This window comes from Nerophis lumbriciformis, linkage group LG29 (genome assembly GCF_033978685.3).
Source record: "Nerophis lumbriciformis linkage group LG29, RoL_Nlum_v2.1, whole genome shotgun sequence".
Lineage (NCBI taxonomy): Eukaryota > Metazoa > Chordata > Actinopteri > Syngnathiformes > Syngnathidae > Nerophis > Nerophis lumbriciformis.
The window spans coordinates 6,728,532-6,744,002 of NC_084576.2; the positions used below are offsets into that span (position 1 = coordinate 6,728,532).

Consider the following 15,471-nt stretch of genomic DNA (forward strand, 5'->3'; position numbering starts at 1 on the left):
TAGTTTTCATGCAGTCGGCTTTCGGCCAAATTATTTTAGCCAAATGCGGCCCTCAGGTCAAAAAGTTCGGACACCACTGGAGTAACAAATTTGTGAGCGGCAATACACATCAAGATAAGCCAGCGTAGGAGTCATTACCACGGAAACTGGAGTCAAATGGTACACGGACAGCCCAACCCCACTTTGGAAAATTATATCAGTCTTAAAAATGACCCTAAGACGCTCAATCTAAAAATTGACAATGACTTGGAGAAAAAGTTTCCTCCCATCAGGGTGTCTTAGAATAGTCGACTATTTGACAACTTGATCGGAGGAAGTCTGACTGGACTATCAACCTTCTAGAAAGTGCTCTAGGCACCTTTCCACGCCTCGTCTTTTTGTGGCTGCTTGAGGGCCCGGATCACCGCTCCTTTGTGTTTATTTGTCAAGTAAATACGTGACACTTTCTGTCACTTTTTAATTAATTAATTAATTCTGTACGCTTCTATATGGAACTGAACTCTGAATATGAGTACATGAAGTCTTCCACCCCAAATTACTTGCAATCACGCTTTCTTTTCCCTGCAACATTAAAAAAGGTGCCTCTTCCTTCCAGTTTAAAGAGATGTGGCCTCTTCAAACATGACATTTTTCCTTGTTATGTCATTGTTGCAGTTGTTGTTAGGGTTTGCCTGCAAACTAACCAGCAACAGTTTACAATTTCGACGCACTTCTCTATTGTTTACATCACTGTGTGACTAACGATTATAGAGCTTTACAGATGAGCTGTTTATTGATGCTTTTACAGGAGCTAAAAAGGTGGGATTACTATCCTAGGGTGAGTGCTTGAAGCTTAAAGTAAATATGACGGGCGCGTCGGAGCGTTTGGAGGCAGGTAACGTGTCCAAGGTGGTCCTCAGGGGTCGCTCTGAAGGCCCATGACACCGTCGATCCACTGGGTGTAGTGCGAGATGATGGTGTAGATCCCCGGCTTCTTCAGTTGGCCGCACTTCTTCCCGCCGTTCGATGTGATGCCCACCACCACACCGTTGTAGAGCAGGGGACCCCCAGAGTCGCCCTGAAAGAGACAATGTTTAGTATCGTGCTTTTAATTTGGGCATGATCAATAAGAAAAGTCCTTCCTAAATGGGCTGCTGTAAATATGCATATATATTTATTTATATAGCCTATACATATTGTATTAATATAATGGATATATAATTAATAATTCATATAATTAGATATTTAGATCATGTCAAAGTTTGACTCCGACCTTGTTTACTTCCCTGACGACCTCCTTAAAGGTTTGTAATCAGTCAGAAATATCAAGCAGCCAAAATGCACCAAACATGGATAAGTGTGGAGAGGTTTTTGCATTTTTCCCATCGTGCTTTGTAATGGATTTAAATGGGTGTAATTGAGAAGTTTAACGGTACATGGAGTTTTTTTTCCTCTAAGATCCACAAAGGTTCGTGAGCAGGTTGTGTAATGTGTGACCATGTGTGTTGGCTTTTTGTGTTGGTTTCATTTAAAAAATTTTTTTTTTTTGCCATGACTAAGGAAGGTTGTCTGGATTATGCCATACATGTAAATGCTGTGCTGTTTAACTTCCACATGAAATTCATGGTGTTTGACCCAAATTACACATGTTGTCCACAAGATGGCAACAAACATGCAGTTAATTTTGCCAGGTATTTAGAATTGTTCGGAAAACACCCTCAGGTTAGATTCTTCTCGTGGGCCAAATTAAAGACCCCTGATTTAGTGTTTCCCACAGTACTGCTATCTATTTGCGGCGGTGTATTTATGACATTATGTTATGTTTGCTGTCTTTTTGTGTTTTATTATATTTCTACAATGTGCCACGGGCCCTTAAAGAAAACAATGGTCCCCAGGTCGCATTCTGGACACCTCTGGCCGGTGTATTTTATTTTGTTTAAGTCTTACCAAATGACGGAAAAGTGTCTCCACACTCTGTCTCCTTAGCACTATCGCCAGTGAAAGGCTAGGCTGCTTAAAGGTGTTCTACACACGTCCACAGCCCACCTTTCACAGTAGTGGTAGAGTGCACTCCCCGGGCTTGTGGAGGTGCCTCGCATGTCTGGATCTCTGTTCATACTTCGCCTTTAATGACAGCTTGGGTTTGAATGCATCTCACAAGAAACACTTCCTGGGAATTCGGTACGCTTGATAACCAAACCGAAAGCTACACCTTCTTATTCTCTGCCACACCCGGTGTGTTAAGAAGCAGAGTTGCAATGCATACCGTGGTCTAATAGGCAGCACTAAATCTAAATGTAGCTGTCCTAACTTATTTGTGGCAAGGTAAATGAATGTATGCGAAGCACTGGTTTAGGTATAGGTTCGGACCGACAATAAAACTTGAATCAACACACAGAAGTCCTGGTAGACCGAGGACCTTTATCTTGACAGTCTATCTTGATGGAATCAATCCTGTTAGTCCACATTGATTGAGCACCAACTTACATCACAGGTGTCTTCCTTCTTGTGCGGCTTGTCACAAGGGTCCTCACACACCTTGTGAGCACAGATCATGTTGGCGGTGAACTTTCTGCCAAAGTAGTCACTGCGCCTGCACAGTACCGGGTCCACCACCTCCACCACCAACTCCTTCAGCTTGTCGGGCCGGGAGCCCAAGTTGTCCAGGGACCCCCAGCCGGCCGTATCCACCACGGCATCCGTGTCGGGGTTGGCGTCGCCCGCCCGCAGGAACGCCACGGCTTTGACGGCGTCCGAGGCGTTGAACGACCGGTCCAACTGCGAAAAGACGACAGAAACACAACCGTGGCGTGTCCGAAAAAGATGACGTCCGACCGCGTCCACTTACTTTAATGAGAGCGATGTCGTTGTCGTAATTGGACGAGTCGAACTGGGGATGGTTGTGAAGCTCCATGATGTCAAACGTCTGCTTGGTGTCTTCATCCTGACTCAGAGAGTGAACACCAAGCACCACCTTCCTACCGTTGGCCCTGTCAGACCAATTGACAAAAGTTTTGTACACTGTATTTTTTAGTAATATTCGATTATTTGACACTTTTTTTCCCTTGGTTTTCATACGACGCATAACAAACTACTCTGTATACGTTGAGTGCCCAAACAAAGAACTCGCCCGCTGGTGACTCAGTCTCTGTATTTCTTTAACTGAGTACGACTGCAAAATAATCCACCATGAGGTCAAAGAAACACAGGTGATAAACACTTTTGAATTCAAGACAGAAGTTGTAGCAAAGTACTAAGGTGGCGTCTGTGTGGTTCTCCCCTATACTCAGCTCATTGCAGTTTTCGTTAGAGTGTTTAATAAAAGTGAATTGTTACTTAATACATTTCATTCATCATTTATACGTATTTGTCATTGTTTTTGCATGTGAATTCTCTTTAAAAGTGGTTTTGTGTTCGTATTTTTTGGTGTCTTGAACGCATTTGTTAGTCACGTAATGGGAAAACTGGCTTTTGTCTGACTTGTTGGAACAGATTATGACAAAAATTGCTGTGTTTATCCTAAACAAAGCAAAGAAATGAAGTTTCCGTCAATACTTTTATAATCAGCTCAAAGGTTTCTTGAAATCGGAAGGTTCTTTTCAAACTCTTTCATTGTTGCCCAGTCAAACAAAAACTGGTTTGTCAGTGTTTTTTCAGCACTTCACCGAGACCTGAACTGGTTTACTTCTAATACCTTTGTAAATGAGACTTGACTGTGTCAATGAAATGCTTCTGTCGGTACTATTCAATAAGTGTATACACTGTGTACTTTGGTAGTTCAGTGTGTGGATTTTGACTGTTGAACACTTACAGATCTTAATTTTTAATATTTACCTTCTTCTTCTTGCAACCACTCGTCATAGTCACCAATATTTGGATGGGCCCACAAAATATCTGCCAGGTTTCTCCCCCATTTCTCCATTTTACCATATTGAGGAATCAGTTTGTTGGGGTTTGTTGTATTTTTTAAATAAAGCTATTTGTTCCTCAGACATATTTTTTAATCAGTCCCTCCCTTTCTGCTCCGTAACTAAGATAGTGGCTATTGAGGGTCTCCAGTACTGCACGCTGACCATTTTCACATCCGGGTACTGACATTGTACTACTGTGCATTTTGACGTGCTTCTCAGTGTGAACACACCTATAGTAGGCGTGTTGAGGGTGATCTGCTAAGACTGCGTGAACAGTTGATAACAAGTGCAAAAGTGGTGCAGACTATTTCAATAAGGACTTTGCACGTAGACCGGCTGTCACCATGGAGACGCTCATTTCCAACCACATTTACTTCATCATATGGTCCAACTAGGGTTGTCCCGATACCGGTACGGGTACCAAAATGTATCACGATACTTTTTAAAAGCGCTTTTCAAAATAAAGCGGACCAAAAACAAAATGTCGTTTTTTGTTTTATTTTAGCCCAAAATCTTAGGGTACATTAAACATATGTTTCTTATTGCAATCGAAGAACAGTCCTTAAATAAAATAGTGAACATACTAGACAATTTGTGTTTTAGTAGTAAGTAAACAAACAAAGACTCCTAATTAGTCTGCTGACATATGCAGTAACATATTGTGTCATTTATCATTCTATTATTTTGTCAACATTATGAAGGACAAGCGGTAGAAAATGGATTATTAATCTACATGTTTATTTACTTTAATACTAAAAATTCAATCAATCTTTTCAATCAATCTTTATTTATATAGCCCTAAATCACAAGTGTCTCAAAGGGCTGCACAAGCCACAACGACATCCTCGGTACAAAGCCCACATACGGGCAAGGAAAAACTCACCCCAGTGGGACGTCGATGTGAATGACTATGAGAAACCTTGGAGAGGACCGCATATGTGGGTAACCCCCCCCCCTCTAGGGGAGACCGAAAGCAATGGATGTCGAGTGGGTCTGACATAATATTGTGAGAGTCCAGTCCATAGTGGATCCAACATAATAGTAAGAGTCCAGTCCATAGTGGGGCCAGCAGGACACCATCCCGAGCGGAGACGGGTCAGCAGCGTAGAGATGTTCCCAGCCGATGCACAGGCGAGCGGTCCACCCCGGGTCCCGACTCTGGACAGCCAGCACTTCATCCATGGCCACCGGACCTGTGCCCCTCCCCCCTCAAGGAAAAGGGGAGCAGAGGAGAAAAGAAAAGGAACGGCAGATCAACTGGTCTAACAGGGGGGCTATTTAAAGGCTAGAGTATACAAATGAGTTTTAAGATGGGACTTAAATGCTTCTACTGAGGTAGCATCTCTAATTGTTACCGGGAGGGCATTCCATAGTACTGGAGCCCGAATAGAAAACGCTCTATAGCCCGCAGACTTTTTTTGGGCTCTGGGAATCACTAATAAGCCGGAGTTCTTTGAACGCAGATTTCTTGCCGGGACATATGGTACAATGCAATCGACAAGACAGGACGGAGCTAGACCGTGTAGTATTTTATACGTAAGTAGTAAAACCTTAAAGTCACTTCTTAAGTGCACAGGAAGCCAGTGCAGGTGAGCCAGTATAGGCGTAATATGATCAAACTTTCTTGTTCTTGTCAAAAGTCTAGCAGCCGCATTTTGTACCAACTGTAATTTTTTAATGCTAGACATAGGGAGACCCGAAAATAATACGTTACAGTAGTCGAGACGAGACGTAACGAACGCATGAATAATGATCTCAGCGTCGCTAGTGGATAAAATAGAACGAATTTTAGCGATATTACGGAGATGAAAGAAGGCCGTTTTAGTAACACTCTTAATGTGTGATTCAAACGAGAGAGTTGGGTCGAAGATAAATTCTGGTATCAATTTAATACCAAGTAGTTACAGGGTCATACATTGGTCATAATTAAAATGATCCTAGCTGTGTCCAGGTATGCATTTCTTGAGTTTATAAACAATAACAAATTACGAAAGATGTTGAGATAATAAAACATATCGATGTTATCATTGTAGTATCCACTATATACGGCTCTTGTACTTGGTGTACCGGTAGTTACAGTCTATGTCTATGTAGATCCACCCATGGCATTCATGAGAGCTAGCTCGCTGTTAGCTATTGTTTCCTCTACGATTTTCGATTTTCAAATCCATCAATAAATTTGGATAATGGATAATTTTTCGTTTTTTATTATCCAACCAACTAATGGCTTTGTAGATACACTGAAAAGTGTCTAAGTTTATTGTTTCCTTTGTTGTGTTTTTGAAATGGCACCATTTTTTAAGAACATTTTTAGGTTATCATGCCATGATTTTGCCAGTCGGCCCCACATGGTAAGAGACTTTCCTCCATGCGGCCCCTGAGCTAAAATGAGTTTGACACCTGGTCTACAACGATACAGCCGTAAGAAAAGGTATATTGCAAGAAGTTTTTTCATGTATCATTGTAATATATCTCTGATGCATGAAAAAACGAACATCATAAAAACAATGCAAGTAGTCACCAAAACTAATCAATTGAATTTGTTTTAATTGCCCATTAAGACATCCAGAGGCTATACAATTATAAAATGATATTGCTGAATAGATGATATGTTTAATGTTTTAATTTCTAATAAGCTGACATAAACCCAGTCAGAGAACAAGCAAACTCCAAACAGCTTGTTTGGAGGAAGTATGAAGTAAGGCAAGATTGTTTTATAAATGTCTTCGCCATGCCTCCATGGTTTGATTTAAAATGTTCGGGACTTGTGCAGAGCCGAAATCCGAACAGCAGGTCCCAATAGGTAGGAAAAGTTGGTTTTGCACAATAGGACCAGTCAGAATCAAGCCTTTAGTAGAAAGGCAAGGAAGACAAGATTGTTTTGTGAATTTTTCCACAATGCCTCCACGGTTTGATTTCAAAATTTGGGGACTTGTGCAGATCCCAAATACACGTAAGCAGGTACCTGTCATGATCTGTCACACCAGGTCATGACTTGTTTTGAGTTTGCTGGCGTTTTCCTGCGTTAAGAGTCTTATTTCCGGTTTGGCGCGCTTATATTGGTGTTTCTTACTGTTTTGTTTGTGTGTCCCTGCAGGCAGCTTCACTACCGACTTCTCCTCGCAGCTGTTTTCATTTTGTAATTATGGCTATTTAAGTTGAGCCTTTGCTGCTAGCCTTTGTTGGGATTCGGAAATCGAATGGTGGACCTCAAATTGTTGTCAGTTAAACAAACAAAAGAGAAACGCAGATATTGTTGGTGAGTTTTATAACCTGGTTGAAACCAAATATAATCACCGGATTTAGATTTTTGCGGATGGTTCCAAGGACCAGCGATTTTGGTACGGGATCTCCAATTTGGGTGTTGCAAAAGAACGTCAGATTGCATTAGTGTGTATGCAGCTGAAATATTTACGATAGTAATGGCACTAGAATGGGCAGAAGAAAGTGTAATGCAGGAAAATTAGTTTATTATTCTTCGGTCAATGGTCAACAAAATAAACAAACAGTTGTACATTCATAGATTGAAAATGAAAATGTTGCAGACCGAAAGGGTTTAGGCTGAAGTTGAACACTTATTGCGCCTAACCCTATAAACAATGTCAAGTATAAGATGAACTTCCGAAAATTATGAAATGTCTTTTGTACAACATATTATAAATACACATTATACACAACTTAAACACTGTTCTATTATATACACAGTAAAGGCATGTGAAATATCCTTGTACACGTGTTAAACCTTTGTACCAATTTATATACTATATACAAACAATTATACTTCCATTATTATTTATATCCCACATTTAGTAATTGAATTAACATTGATCATAGTATTAACTACTGTGTTGATTCAAGAGTGATATATTTTTTCAAGACATTGGTCTTAAAGTGTTTTTTAAATGTGTGAATGGAACTGGAACATTTGAAGGAATCATCCAAGCTGTTCCACAGTTGAACCCCCCTGACAGAAACACATCTACTTTTTAAGCTTGTTCTTATCCTAGCTTTCTGGAAGACAGCTGAACCTCTGAGGTCATAGGGTTTCTCTCTGGGTTTGAACCTCTCCTGTAGACACCCAGGCAGCATGTGGTTATGAGCTTTGTACGTCACAATAGCAGTGTTGAGGTCAACAAGATCGTGCAGTTTTAATGTTTTTAATTTAATAAACAGAGCATTGGTATGGTCAGAGCTTGGTTCGCATTGCCGGCAGTAAGTCGGACACGTTTCCGGTGAGGGTTGGACTCCGCCAAGGCTGCCCTTTGTCACCGATTCTGTTCATAACTTTTATGGACAGAATTTCTAGGCGCAGTCAAGGCGTTGAGGGGATCCGGTTTGGTGACTGCAGGATTAGGTCTCTGCTTTTTGCAGATGATTTGGTCCTGATGGCTTCATCTGGCCAGGATCTTCAGCTCTCACTGGATCGGTTCGCAGCTGAGTGTGAAGCGACTGGGATGAGAATCAGCACCTCCAAGTCCGAGTCCATGGTTCTCGCCCGGAAAAGGGTGGAGTGCCATCTCCGGGTTGGGGAGGAGATCTTGCCCCAAGTGGAGGAGTTCAAGTACCTCGGAGTCTTGTTCACGAGTGAGGGAAGAGTGGATCGTGAGATCGACAGGCGGATCGGTGCGGCGTCTTCAGTAATGCGGACGCTGTATCGATCCGTTGTGGTGAAGAAGGAGCTGAGCCGGAAGGCAAAGCTCTCAATTTACCGGTCGATCTACGTTCCCATCCTCACCTATGGTCATGAGCTTTGGGTTATGACCGAAAGGACAAGATCACGGGTACAAGCGGCCGAAATGAGTTTCCTCCGCCGGGTGGCGGGGCTCTCCCTTAGAGATAGGGTGAGAAGCTCTCTCATCCGGGGGGAGCTCAAAGTAAAGCCGCTGCTCCTCCACATCGAGAGGAGCCAGATGAGGTGGTTCGGGCATCTGGTCAGGATGCCACCCGAGCGCCTCCCTAAGGAGGTGTTTAGGGCATGTCCGACCGGTAGGAGGCCACGAGGAAGACCCAGGACACGTTGGGAAGACTATGTCTCCCGGCTGGCCTGGGAACGCCTCGGGATCCCCCGGGAGGAGCTGGACGAAGTGGCTGGGGAGAGGGAAGTCTGGGCTTCCCTGCTTAGGCTGCTGCCCCCGCGACCCGACCTCGGATAAGCGGAAGAAGATGGATGGATGGATGGATGGTATGGTCATGATAATCTGCATAATTTACAATTCTAATCGCTTTCTTTTGAAGTAAGAAAATAGAGTTGATGTTTGTTTTGTAATTGTTACAATGTAAAATGATAATATGTCGTGATTCTGTTTCAGCTCTTATGACTATTGAGTCAGGAAATGTTAAGTATCATCAGATATTAATGTATGAAATTATATTTTTGTACTCCAGAATGATGAGAGAAGGAAAAGAGGCGGTATTTCTAGGGGTACCTGCCCATTTGGGAATACTGGGAAACGAAAGAACAGATAGGCTCGCAAAAACAGCAACCAAAAAGATGAGACTGACGTAAACATTAAGTTATCTAAGAGCAGAGGTGGGTAGTAACGCGCTACATTTACTCCGTTACATCTACTTGAGTAACTTTTGGGATAAATTGTACTTCTAAGAGTAGTTTTAATGCAACATACTTTTACTTTTACTTAAGTATATTTATAGAGAAGGAACGCTACTTTTACTCCGCTACTTTTATCTACATTCAGCTCGCTACTCGTTACAAATTTTTATCGATCTGTTAATGCACACTTTGTTTGTTTTGGTCTGTCAGACAGACCTTCAAAGTGCCTGCCTTACTGGTGACGTTTCACTTCGTTCCACCAATCAGATGCAGTCACTGGTGACGTTGGACCAATCAAACAGAGCCAGGTGGTCACATGACCTGACTTAAACAAGTTGAAAAACTTATTGGGGTGTTACCATTTAGTGGTCAATTGTACGGAATGTGTACTGTACTGTGCAATCTAATAATAAAAGTTCCAATCAATCAATCAAAAGTGTGAAGGAAAAAAGATACTTGTTTTATTTCAACCGTACCGTCACATGAGGACGTTCCTGTCTTCACAATAAAAGTGCCGCGCCATCGCGCCTGCGCTTTCAAAACAAGAGTCTCCGAGAGCCAGCGTAAACAAGCTAGCAAGCTACGGAGTTTGAAACCAATATATTTCTTGTAAAGTGTATAAAAACGAATATGGAAGCTGGACAAATAGGATGCCAAAAACCCACCACTTTCATGTGGTATTAGACAGAAAGGAGGAACTTTTCTTCTCCTCCATTTGAAAACGTGGACGTTATCATCACGACTGTCTGATTACAATCAATGCAAGTCATCAGAATCAGGTAATACACCAATTTATATTCTAGTCTTCATTAAAGAAAGGAATCTATATGTTAAACATGTGTGTATATTCATTAAAACACCTTTAACATGTAAACAAAAACAGCAAAATAAATACTTTTAAATTATATACTGTATATATCAATGTATATGTATGTATGTATGTATATATATATATATATATATATATATATATATATATATATATATATATATGATATGATGTGAGTGTGTATGTTACTCATCAGTTACTCAGTACTTGAGTAGTTTTTTCACAACATACTTTTTACTTTTACTCAAGTAAATATTTGGGTGACTACTCCTTACTTTTACTTGAGTAATAAATCTCTAAAGTAACAGTACTCTTACTTGAGTACAATTTCTGGCTACTCTACCCACCTCTGTCTAAGAGGTAAGGCAAAAGTATAGTTGGACAGAGGGCTAGTCAGCACTGTTAAAGACTTTGGGAAATCCATTAAGAAGAAAGGCAGTTATTTTCTGTTCCGGATCGAAGATGGAAAGGGATTGTAAGGAAACACCAAGTAATAATGATCTGAATTAGGATTGGGCATAGCTATTTAAATGATACATTGTTTGTATTCAGGGAATGTCTGAACAATGTAGAATAGGAGAAACAGTAGTGCAGGTTTTTATGGAATGTACTAAGTATAACATAGAAAGACTGACTCTGACGGCAACACTGAGGGTACTGGGACCTGTGGGATGGGACGATGAAAAGCCTGATAAATCTTGCGGACATTGAAAATGGAAGGAAAATTATATGGGAGTATTTGAATAATACTGGACTCAAGAAGAGACTGTAATTCAACATATATGGATGCCAACTGCCGTACAATTGTGAAGAAGAAGAAGAAGAAGAAGAAGCCTTTGTTGGGATTTAGTGAATGTTTATTCATGTGGACCCTTCTCCTCCGACACTTTTTCACTCGTAAGTCTTTGCCGTGCTCCAGCATTCCGTTTTTGTTGCCTTGAAGTCTGTCCAGTTTCGTTTCGTTTTGCACAGCCTTCCCAATACTTCGGTTCCTTTCCTAGCGGCACTCGTCGTTTGTTAATTTGAGCTGGTACATACCTTTTGACCTCCACGTTGCCTCCTCGGCTTTCTGCATATCGGTAACACACCAACAATTCGCAACATGCGACCCGAGCGTCACAGTACCAATAGGTACGAAAAAGGCAGCTAAAATGGAGCTAAACCCGTCCCTGCTCAGAGCATTGAACTGATCACAAGTAGACCGTTTAGTTCGTCTTGAACGTGGTTGAAATGAGATGGAAACATGGAGCAAAGGATTGACCAGTATGACTAATGTGTGGAATCCTACTAACATTTAAGCAATGGACATAAACTAAGTCCTCACCCGGTTGGAAGGCAGTGCACGGCCGTCATCACCCACTGATCGGCGACTACAAAGCCTCCGCATTCGTGCTTCATCCTGTCGCCGTCGGCCACCTGGATGGACGCCATGTAGGGCCGAGAGTGGGGCGTTGCCTCTCTGCCCCCGATGATGCCCTCCCCTGAAGGAGTCAGGTTATTTGCCTCATCCAATACCAACTAATAGCGAAAGTGTCCAATGAGGCTCTGGCCAACTCACCTTGAGAGAAGAAGGCAAAAACAAGGAGGCACACGACCACAAGCTTCTTCTCTGACGCCATGATGGAGCTGCAACACAGCACGCACAGCTGGGCTTTTAAAGGGTTCCAGCCTTCAAGGCAGGAAGTGGGAGTTCATCCTCTTTTTCCTTTCCTGGAATGCAACAGATAAAAAAACCAGCAAAGCACAAGATGTTATTTCTCCGGGATGGGAGTGGGAGTCATTGGACAGGACAGCATGTTTTTTTTCACCCTAGCCTGGGAGTGGGAAGTTTTTTTTTAATGTTAGAGTGTGACGGGAGAGGAGCTAAAATCCACTTCTGTGTCAGTGTAAATTGTATTTATCCTTCGATTAAATCATTAATTAGGGCCCGCAATGGCCCATTGCAAAAGGACTCCCACAGGGAGTCCTTATGCAATGGGACATAAGGACCTATTGTTATTCGTTCGTTTTATTCTTTATTAGGGCCCGCAATGGCCCATTGCAAAAGGACTCCCACAGGGAGTCCTTATGCAATGGGACATAAGGACCTATTGTTATTCGTTCGTTTTATTCTTTATTATTCTTCCGCCGCCTCTTTGAGCACTAATTTGACCCACTTAACATGGTTCAAAACTCACCATATTTGACCCACACATCAGGACCTGTGAATATTGTTTTTTAATAAAAAAACCAAACTGCAAAAATCAAAATTGCGCTCTAGCGCCCCCTAGGAAAAACAAAAACTAGACTGCCTGTAACTCCCACTAGGAAGGTCGGAAAGACATGAAACAAAATCCTCTATGTAGGTCTGACTCAGACCTAACTTTCATAATGGTACATTCTCGGGCTAAAATCAACAGGAAGTTGGCAATTCCCCCTTCAAGACAAAAAAGTACTAAAAAAAGTCACTTTTGCCTCTTTGAGCTGTAATTTTACCCCCTTAACATGCTTCAAAACTCACCAAACTGAACGCACACATCAGGACTGGCAAAAACTGTGATCTAATGAACAAACCTAACCCCAAATCTAAAAATTGTGCTCTACAGCAATTTTTTTATAAAACGCACAAAAAACTGCTCCTCGGATGAAAAATCTGACTAAACTGCCTGTAACTCCCACTGGGAAGGTTGGAGAGACATGAAACAAAAACCTCTATGTAGGTCTCACGTAGACCTACATTTCATAAATTGACAACCCCCTGCAAAAATCAACAGGAAGTTTTCTATTCCCCCTTCAAAACAACATTTTTGTTAAAACCGGTCACCTTCCTTCAAAATCTATCTCCTCTGAGCGCGTTTGTCGTTTCGCCTTCAAACTAACACAGGTGAGAGATAAAACCCTTGTGATTAAAAGTATAGATGGGATTTTTAATACCTGCTCCGGTTTTGATTTTATGACCCTTCAAAGACCCGCTGCACTGATGCTCCTGCGGTGCTGTTTTTTTAAGATGGCTGCTCAAAAGCAGGAAGCACCAACGTGCCCACACAATGCAGACAAGGTAGGTACACTAGACAAAAGTCTTGGGACACTTCAGACTAAAAGTAGACAAAAGTATTGGGACACTTAGGACTAGCACCTGCCAAATACGCGGGCCCGACCAACGCTGCTTGCAGCTTTAATTATTAATTATTGTTTGTCTGTCAGTTTGGTAGTTGGCATCAACGCTCAAAAAGTTATGTATGGATTTTAATTTTACGTTCTGCACATGTCAGAAATGGAGTAAGGAATAAGTGATTAGATTTTGCGTGGATTCAGTGTCAGAGATTTATTTATATTGTGGTCTACATAAAATTACTGCATGTACAGAAACTATATGTGTATGTATGTGTATACGTGTGTATATATATGTGTATGTATTAGAGATGCGCGGTTTGCGGACACAACCGCGGAGTCCGCGGATTATCCGCGGATCGGGCGGATGAAATTAAAAACAATAAGATTTTATCCGCTCGCGGGTCGGGTCGGGCGGATTAATTAGATATTTTTTTTATTTTTTTATTTTTTTTGCGGGTGGCAGTTAAACCAATTCGGAAATATATATACATAGTTAAATGTTGTTACCCACATACGAAAAACGAGCAGGCACCTGCTGCATATGCCACAACAGAAGAAAAAAAAAGAAAAGAGATGGACACTTTTACGGAGCGGAGAAGGGACGCCTCGCCGGGGTCCGGGACCGAGGCCCCTTCCCCCGAGAGGGCCCCACCGGGAGCCGTAGCTGAGGCGATCCGCGAGAAGGGCCCGACGCACGTCCAGGGTCACTACCGCGCCCACCGCACCGACACCCCGCCTCGTCCGCTTTCGCAGTGCGCTCACGAAAGGGGTGGGGCTCACCCTGGTTGATATAGAGAGCAGGACGGTGGCCATGGAATTTCATTTAAGGTTTGTGATAAACCATCAAACTCATTCGTTAAAAGGACTCTATAGTAATATAAAGCAAATTTTTCTGGACATTATCATGCAAGAAAAGTTTATTTTTGGGATCGCGATCACCGCGTAATGATTTTTAAAGGTTGCATTACATTATTAACTGTCCCATGTGATCAGCCAGTGCGATTGGAAGTCCATGCTCAATTATTGCCTCCGTAAATAAAACTTCGGCATTTATCACATCCAAAGAATCTGTTTGGGCGACGAAAAACGTTGAAAGTTTTCCACTTGTATCGCTAGCAACGGCATTAGACTTGTGTTTTTTTGTCCCAACGTGGTCTTTTACATCGCTAATTCCTCCGTGTCCGATCGAAAAATCTTGTCTGCACAAGGTGCAATTCGCGTAGTTTTCACCCTTTTTTTTTTTTTAAAATTAATATTAGATATATAACAACGGGCGGATGGCGGGCGGGTGCAGTTCTGATCAAATGTTACATCGGGTGGATGGCGGATGGTTGACGACTTTCTGACGCGGTTGCGGATGAAATAAATTGCCTATCCGCGCATCTCTAGTATGTATATACTATATTAATATAATGGATACATAATTTGTATAAGTGGATATTAAGAGTATGTGAAAGTTCGACTCCTACCTTGTTTACTTTCGTGACGACCTCCTTACATTTTTGTAATCAATCAGAAATATCAAGCAGCTAAAATGCGCCAAATATGGGTAAGTGTGGGGAGCATTGTAATGGATTTCAATTGGTGTAATTTAGAATTTTTTAACAGTGCGTGGATGTATTTGGTAATGTCCACAAAGTTCAGTGAGCAGGTTGTTATGTTTGACCATTTATTTTTTTATTTCTGCACCATTGTTTGGGAAGGTTGTTGGCATTGGGTCACATAAGTAGGTGCTGCGCTTATGACCGTTCAGATCTAAAGCATAATTAAAGGTCATAACCTTGAATAACTCATGTTATCCTCTCGATGGTGATGTAAAAGCAGTGCTAATATGAATGCAACCTCCCAACGGGTGAGGTTCATAATTAAACTAATGATGAGACATTGGAGGGCTGCGCCGTAGTAAGGCCACCCTGGTCTAGTTTGAGTGCACTCAGCAGAGCGCACTCATCTGTGCGCTCTGCTGAGTGCACCTCCAAGAGCGCAACTGCGCGCGCCACCCCTCTGCAGAAGCTTTGCCGGTGCACAGCTGCATTCACTCACCAGCAATCTGCACACCTGAAGCTGATGATGAGACCTGCCTTCTTCAGCCAGCACAACCTGCTATC

At 42.1% G+C, this 15,471-nt stretch overlaps 1 protein-coding gene across 1 annotated transcript; it reads right to left on the minus strand.

Annotated features, from left to right (window-relative positions):
* Nucleotides 1-744: 744 nt before the first annotated feature.
* On the minus strand, nt 745-11,980 carry cfd (complement factor D (adipsin)). Its single transcript, XM_061925134.1, has 5 exons — nt 11,829-11,980; nt 11,595-11,751; nt 2,828-2,969; nt 2,467-2,757; nt 745-1,057 (listed from the first exon to the last, which is right to left on the minus strand). The coding sequence occupies exons 1-5, from the start codon at nt 11,887-11,889 to the stop codon at nt 896-898; spliced, it is 813 nt and encodes a 270-aa protein (XP_061781118.1). The 5' UTR covers nt 11,890-11,980; the 3' UTR covers nt 745-895.
* Between the last annotated feature and the right edge of the window lie 3,491 nt (nt 11,981-15,471).

What these genes read in the sequence shown, in the direction of transcription:
- cfd (XM_061925134.1), bottom strand. Translation starts at nt 11,889, where the DNA reads ATGGCGTCAGAGAAGAAGCTTGTGGTCGTGTGCCTCCTTGTTTTTGCC. An exon ending in TTTTGCCTTCTTCTCTCAAG is followed by an intron (nt 11,752 to 11,828) that starts GTGAGTTGGCCA and finishes TGACTCCTTCAG; the next exon opens with GGGAGGGCATCATCGGGGGC. An exon ending in ACGACATCGCTCTCATTAAA is followed by an intron (nt 2,758 to 2,827) that starts GTAAGTGGACGC and finishes GTCTTTTCGCAG; the next exon opens with TTGGACCGGTCGTTCAACGC.